Genomic DNA, 7669 nt, shown 5'->3' on the forward strand with positions numbered 1-7669 from the left:
TCACAGGTCATTTCAGAGAGAGAGAGCGTTCCTATTGGCTGTGCTCTGGCTGGTGGGCGGTGCTTGGTATTTCTTCAACAGATCTCAACATGGCTACCGGGTCACAAACTCTTCTCATTTTACAGCTAAACAGTACACTACAAGATGTTTCTGGAAACATTTTTCGCAAGAAATAGGCGTTACAGTAATAGAATATTGATTCATATTTGATCAGCGCTGCCTAGTTTGACTGTTTGATCGGAGTTCGCGAGTGATTGACAGCTGCTCAGAGACAGCAAGCTCCAGCTCGGCTCTGATTGGTTGTTTCGCTCCGGTCTGTGAAATCTTGCAGATGCCGTCAGGAGCACCGGAGGATACAGAGGCAAATGATTTTTTTCAGATTACCTGTCTCATGCACTACTGTCAGGATATAGTGACTGTTTTATAAAAATAACTTATTTTAATCAAATTTGTTCCATTTCTACCCACTGCAGCTTAAATACAAAGAAAGCATTAGAGCATAAAAGCATCAATAACAAGCCTGGGGAGGTCAGAAATGATCACCTAAATGGCATCACATTTAATAAATATCTTCTTCCACATCAGCATTATCACCAGTACACAAGTCGAGACCCTTTGAAATGCCCATTCTTCACTTCACAGACGTCTCTTTTTTTGGTAAGCCTTTTTTTTTAGGATCTCGACTTTACATTCTCTTTGTCCACAATCAAATCTGTCAAAAATCTCCTGAGCATTATTGATATTTACACACTGAAAACACATTTATAAACACAAGATTCTCAAAACATGACAGGATGACAAAAGGTGCTCTCCATGGCACTAAAGATTTACAAAAATACTGTCTGAGTCTGAGTCACCTGAACATGCAGGTTGTTGTTTTTTTCCATCTCCCAATGTAAACATAGACTGGTTGATAATTCTACTCATCGAGCTGTTTCACACATAGATCACATAGGTGAAAGCAAAGAGATGAGCACGAGCAAAATAAATAGTTTTGAGCACTGCTTGTTACAGTTTTGGGGTCCGTACTGTGGTTGTGTGGACGACGTATCGGCCTGTCATGTTAATGTTCGTGTTTTCTTTAACAACATTTATAGACACATCTCCAGTCAGTCTCTCTCTCTCCGTTGAGGTCGGTGCGCAGCAAGTCCGCGGTAGTCAGGTCAGTGCTGGTAGTGTGGTACGGTGATGTGCTGGTGGTAGCTGGCGTGATGAGGAGGGTAGAGGAGGTCGGGGGTCTGAGGAGCCAGGCCGGTGCACAGGGGCTCGTGGCTGGTCAGCACAGAGGACAGATACTTGGCCTCCTCCGTCAGCTGCTTCACCTCCTTCCTCAGCGCGGCGTTCTCCTTCTCCAGGTTCTCGCTCTCCTGGAAACACAAAGGGATGGGAGGTTAGTTTGTATATTAGTGATACAAGTGGCTCTGCAGCGTTATAAACTGCTTCCATGCACGTATTTTTTGCATATTTTAGTGCTTTTAACCACAGATCGTGATATATTTTACCCCTGACCACTTTCCGAAGCATAATATATTCAATCTATCTGTATGGATGGCAATGTCTGTCTGTCTGTCAGCTTAAAGGTACAGTGTGTCAGATTTGGCGGCATCTAGTAGTGTGGTTGCAAATTGCAACCAACTGAGTACCCCTCCGCTCACTCCTCCCTTTCCAAGACTGCGGTATCGTGAGCCACCGAGTGCAAAACCGTGGCCACAGTTTCACAAGCGTATCGGAGAACTACGTGAAAGGCTCTCTCTAGTGCCAGTGTTTGGTTTGTCCATTCTGGGCTACTGTAGAAATATGGTGGAGCAACATGGCGGACTACGTGAAGAGGACCCGCTCCCTATGTAGATACGAAGGGCTCATTCTAAGTTAACGAAAACACAACGATTCTTAGTTTCAGGTGATTTTATACAAATGAAAACATAGTTATGAATATTATATTGATGGATGGATTGCCACGGAATTTTGTACAGACAATCATAATCCCTAGAGGTTGAATCCTACAGACACGATCCCCTGACTTTTAATCTAGCACCATTATAAGGCTGACATTTGATATCAAGTGAAATTTCTTATTCTTAATTATACTTTGGTTTATGATCAAATACCTGCCCAACTAATGACATGACCACCAGCTCCAGCTTCACATTGTGTAAATTAGCAAATGAGCTAACTAGTGAACTTAATAAACACTATGCCTGCTATGCATTAGCATCTTAGCATTGCTATTGTAAGCATGTTAGCAGGCTGGCTTCAGTCTATGACTCAAACTGTACTGTACAACCTCAGAGAGCTGATAGCATGGCTGTAGACTCTCAGTCTTGTTTCCAATTACATAGCAGACATTAGTTTCCATTCAGTTCAGCAGGTGTCAGTATCAACATGTAGACACTTAAATGGACTGGTTATACACACATGTATATGTGATGACATGATGTTCATTGTGATTGACTGTCTATCTCAGACAAGTCTCTGCAAGTATATTTTTTTACATATTGCACACACGCTATGTGAAGACTGCTCATGCTAGTAGAAGAAACGTATATAAAAAGAATAAATAAAGTAAAAGTATGTAGGCTAAATTATACTTTTAAATTGGCTGAAAGGCTAAAACAGTGGTATGCTATGACTATTTTTGTCCAGTTACCTTAAAACCAGCTGGTAACGCAGGTGAAATAGGCCCTTTTCACAGCAGCCATTCTGACATGTCATAGCAGGTGTAAACACAGGTGTAATTGATCAAATTAATCATGGTCCTCCGCAATGATATGTCAAATATGTCTGCTGTGAAAAGGGTCTATGGATTGTTGTTTTGCATTACCAGAGAGCAATGCCATAACTTAAGTAATAAAAGTATTTTCACTGTCGTAGAGAAACATGTAACTTTTAAGTCTATTCAACTTGTTTTTCTTTCCATACTGAAATGAATGAAGACCAAAGATCTTTTGGGAGTTAGTAAAAACACTAAAAATCAACAGCATGCCTTAGTACTTTACCATAAGGTACAGTATTTCAAAAAGTTGTAAAAATGCTTTTTAATTCAACATCGACCTATGAATATTAATTCAAACACAAACTACCTGCAGCTCACTGAGCATCACAATCTTAAAAGTTGCCATTCTAACATTTTGTATGACGTAAGTAGACCCACATTTTCCAAAACAATCTGTCTGATCATCAACTTCAGAGTTCATATAAGTAGAGCAAACTAAACGCGAGTGGTTGAAAGCAAAAAACATTTTTTTCGGTGTGGGAATAGCAGGCGAGAAAATCTTCCACTTGGTTAATGAAAAGGTCATCACAGCGTGGCCGAAAGACTCTAATACTGAGCTGTGGGTCCTTACTGTCACACAACCTTTGGGTAAACCCCTCCACATGCGTCACTTAGCCAAATACAGCCCACTGCTATCGACGCTTTACAAGAAGTGACTGCCTTTTTCTCCCCTTCTGCCCACGACATGCAATTTACACAGAAGAAAAAAAATACTACTGAAGAAACAGGAAATAAGCCACGGTGTCATAGAGAGGGAAAATTCGCCTTCCTGTTTATCTGGTGAGACGATGACAGAGAAACCACAGAGTATGCTCTGTGGTCCCCTCTCTGTGACTGGCAGGCTTTAAAGAGATTGCTAATATGCAACGTACTTCACAGGAAGGATTCACATCTCTGGATCTACTGCTGCTTACGGCGTGGGGTTTCTGAAGGTCAAAATCTCTTCACTGATAAAGTTACACAGAAACAGCTGCTCTGAAAACATCGTGGCGTACATGAGTACAGCACGAATCATCTCAGCTTGAACTTGAACGAGGAAGTCACACAGATAGTGGATGTGTGGTCAGCGTGTAGAGCTATTGCAGGTTGTAAAGAATCCGTAAGATCATTGTATCATGAGTGTAGAAGTCACTGGGTTCATATAGACCTGCTGCACACACAGGTAACTGAAATCCCAACACAGTCTCACGACGGTTCGTGAAATAGTCACGAAATTGAATCTATTTGATTCATGTATATAGACACAAATTTCCGCTCTTTTCAAAATAAAACTACTTAGGTTTAGGAATAGATCGACTTGGTTAGGCTTAGGCAACAAACTACTTAGTTAGGTTTAGACAAAGATTGTGATTTGGGTTAAAATAACTCTGGAAGTGTCGTAACCTAAGTGCGGAAGTTACCCATCCACCCTGACCTCTTCCCTATGTGGCATTCGCCTCTCTTTATAGTTCCCGGTTCACAATTAGGTGGCTTACATACGAATTGATTTCGTGCTGACCATCATGAAAAAAATGTGTGTCTATATACACGAATCAATAGATTACATTCCTTGACTATTTCACAAACTGCTGTGCAACTGGACTGGAAATCCCAGATTGAAGAAAATGCCTGCGCTCTTTTGGAAGTTTTAGTTGAATAAAAGACAGCCAAGTCAAACAAGTACAAGCTGAAACAACACTGACTACCAACTCATCTCACGAGATGAGCTGCATGAAAGAACAATGGGGGCAACAAACAAAGCGGCCGGCCCGAACACCCTTCTGTTATCACATTCAGCGCTGCAATCTCTGGTGCTGGATTTCTGCTGCAAAAAGGGAGTGATTGCCCACACGTGCTAATTTATTCCTGAAGCTTCTGCAAACACACAGAGCAGCGTCCAAGTGTGCAGCAGCCCAACAGAAGCCATGACACATCGCCACATGGTCAGGTAGCGTTTGGTAAATATAGTACGAAGCCTTTCCCAGAGGCTGTTGATCAGTTGATCGGTTGGCGGCGTTCAGGCTGTACAAACAATACGACTCAATAGATATTTAGAAGGATACCCTAATACATCCTTCAGTGTGTATAATGTGATTTGTAACCAGCATTGCAGTACAATAAAGCAACCAAATGATGGCTTTTGGGGCTTGACCTCCCATCTTTGCTAAAATTTTGCAGTTTTATCAAGGAACAGTCATTTCACACTGATATGAAATATCTTCTCTGTCATAAAAAGTAGAAGTCAGTGTTAAATGTTGTTGCTTTTGAGTATGAGTATGGTGTTCGGAGGGAGTTTTCCTCACCAGGTGCAGGCTGTCAGCTTTCTGAGTTTGCCTCATCCTGCTCTTCTGAGCAGCGATCCGGTTCTTCTCTCGCCGCATCACCTTCTTCGCATCATCTGAGGAGCTCTGACAAGATACAAATAGCGACAGTTAATGCTGGCGTTTGTGCATCTGCATAATATAAACATCAAGTGGGCACAGAGATGTTCCTGAACCTGATAAAGTGATGAACCGTCTTAGTTTACGTCACTGGCTCTTGCTGGTGGGGTTCAATGTGTGAAATGGAAGCGGTCGTGACAGTTTTTAATGACAGTTTGACAGAAGATGGGCTTAACTTTACACTTATTGCGAAGGGCAGGGTCGGGGAGTGGCTGAGTCATCGGTTAGGTATAACGCACACCCTGTTTCATGTCCTGAACACTCTATTTTCTTGGTATCGTAATAACTAATCCATTTTTCAAAATGCTGAGTCAGTTGTACATCAAAGAGATAACAAATTCATTCTGAGTTGTCCGTTAACACATTGGTGAAAAACCCCAAAACACCTGATGCTACTGGAGATTGTTTAATCCACAATGTGAGGCTTCCAGCTTGTATAAAAAAAACAGCATTTGAAGGTTTTATCTCCAGGAGCAAATGAGCAACAATGTGCAAGAAAACTGGCACATGTGGACCAAGTCTCACGTGCAGAGGAACGTACAGTACGTACTGCCTGTTCCTGACAGCTCTCCAATCACTCACAGTTTGAGAGACTTGCTAAAACAAAGGATTCCCACAACTTGGACGAGTGATACATTTTTGCAAAAGCCTACACTTGAAGCGAGTCATGCCTGCAGCCCATGTGTGCATGTGAAACACTTCTGAGAAACTGTGAAAAAGAGCCAACAAAGGCAGAACTAGTGATAGGCTGCCTTGCTGCCCACCAAGTATGCATCATCCAATCACAGGTTTAGGAGAAATATGTAGGGTTCAATTCACAGAATGGTGTATTCAGTCTATAGATCTTCAGTGTAAATAAAATGTAAACAAGCACATTGATGATAAAGTACATAAGAGCACACTTACCGGCCTGCTGCCAGGTGATGGGGACTTGTAACTTGTGTCATTGCTGTCAGAGCCCTGAGCCATAGCCAACCGCGGCGACAGAAACCGTGTGTCTTCGTCCACTTCTGCTTTGTGTTTTGTAGTATGTGTGTGTGGTGAGTGTGTGATAGAGAGAAAGAAAGAAAGAGAGAGTCTGTGTAGCAGAACGAGTGCTGAGAAGAACTTGGCTTAATGAGTCTCTTTCTTCCCTCTTTTCTTTCCCTTTCTGTCACTCCTCCTTCTCTTTCACTCTCTTGCTCATGCTCTCTTCCTTTACCGCTCTCTCTCTCTTTTTCTCTCTCTCTCTCTCTGACACACACACACACACACACACACACACACTGTGAGACTAGCCGTCTGCCTAATTAGCTGTATCTGATGTGGCTTCTGGTAAGAATCTGGGTAAGTTGCATTAGACTGGAAGTCACATGTCTGATGGAAAGTTAAAGCACATAAGGTAATCTTGTAAACTCCAGAAAAATAACATATTGGTGGGTTTAAGTTACACTTTCAATAAATGTGGGGTGGATATTATCAGATTCAGAAAAAGTTTCAATTGTCTCCAAAATGTCTTGTGTGTTGGATGTATTTTTATTTATTTATTTATTTATGTTGTTGTTGTTGTTGTTTTTGCTCTATTTATTTATTTATTTATTTTTCTTTTCTTGCATTGTATCATTGATACCACCCTCTTGTCTTAGTATCATCATTACCTCTGCCAATGTCTACCTCATTCATCATACATCTAATCACTCATACATGCAGGGGGTTATGTTTTGTATCATTGTTTTTGTTGTTGAAAATCCCCCAAATAAGTCATATATGTATATACACAGTATATACTTACTGAGCTGAATACATGTTTAAAAAAAAATTATAATAATTGGATGTAGAAATTCATTTTAAAATTAATGTTTTGTATCATTGTTTTTGCTGTTGAAAATCCCACAAATAAATCATATATATATATATATAATATATAAATGCATAAAAATACTTACTGAGCTGAATACATGTTTATAAAAAAATAATAATTTGATGTAGAAATGAATTTAAAACATGAATTAAATTTGATATCAGCACAGTCAAAAGAAAAGAAAAACTAACTTTCTGCTAAAAGACCGGATATTAACTTTGCTGCAACCTGTGTTAGTCAGCCATCATGGTGGGCATTCCCTCTTCCTCTTTTTTTAGCAGCAACGTACAATACGTTTCGACCAAATCCTCAAGAGACAGCGCATCCTAAAACTCCACATGGATGACTGAGCTGTGAATATTTACACACTCTTCATGGTGATTTCCAGAAATGCACCACGCTTTCCTGGTTGCCACACGCCAGCTGCAATACAAGCGAAGGCTGTGTCGAGGCCCTGGGGCTCCCCAAAAGCCCACCTACAGAATTCCCTCATTGTCTTTCACTCTAAATTACGTGTGAAGATGTGGGGAATCTTCTAGAAAATGTACAGCTTGAGGAGGTTGAATATTCACTGAATTTGCACAACGGTGTTGTTTTAAAATGGGCGTTAAAAAGTCATGCAAAGCTGCATATGTG

At 40.9% G+C, this 7669-nt stretch overlaps 1 protein-coding gene across 1 annotated transcript; it reads right to left on the bottom strand.

The window, feature by feature from the left end:
• Nucleotides 1-525: 525 nt before the first annotated feature.
• batf (basic leucine zipper transcription factor, ATF-like) lies at nucleotides 526-6422 on the bottom strand. The gene is made up of 3 exons (XM_037749865.1): nucleotides 6100-6422; nucleotides 5056-5160; nucleotides 526-1367 (listed from the first exon to the last, which is right to left on the bottom strand). Exons 1-3 carry the CDS (start codon nucleotides 6160-6162, stop codon nucleotides 1164-1166), a joined length of 372 nt encoding a protein of 123 aa, XP_037605793.1. The 5' UTR covers nucleotides 6163-6422; the 3' UTR covers nucleotides 526-1163.
• Between the last annotated feature and the right edge of the window lie 1247 nt (nucleotides 6423-7669).

Source organism: Sebastes umbrosus, chromosome 18 (assembly GCF_015220745.1).
Source record: "Sebastes umbrosus isolate fSebUmb1 chromosome 18, fSebUmb1.pri, whole genome shotgun sequence".
Lineage (NCBI taxonomy): Eukaryota > Metazoa > Chordata > Actinopteri > Perciformes > Sebastidae > Sebastes > Sebastes umbrosus.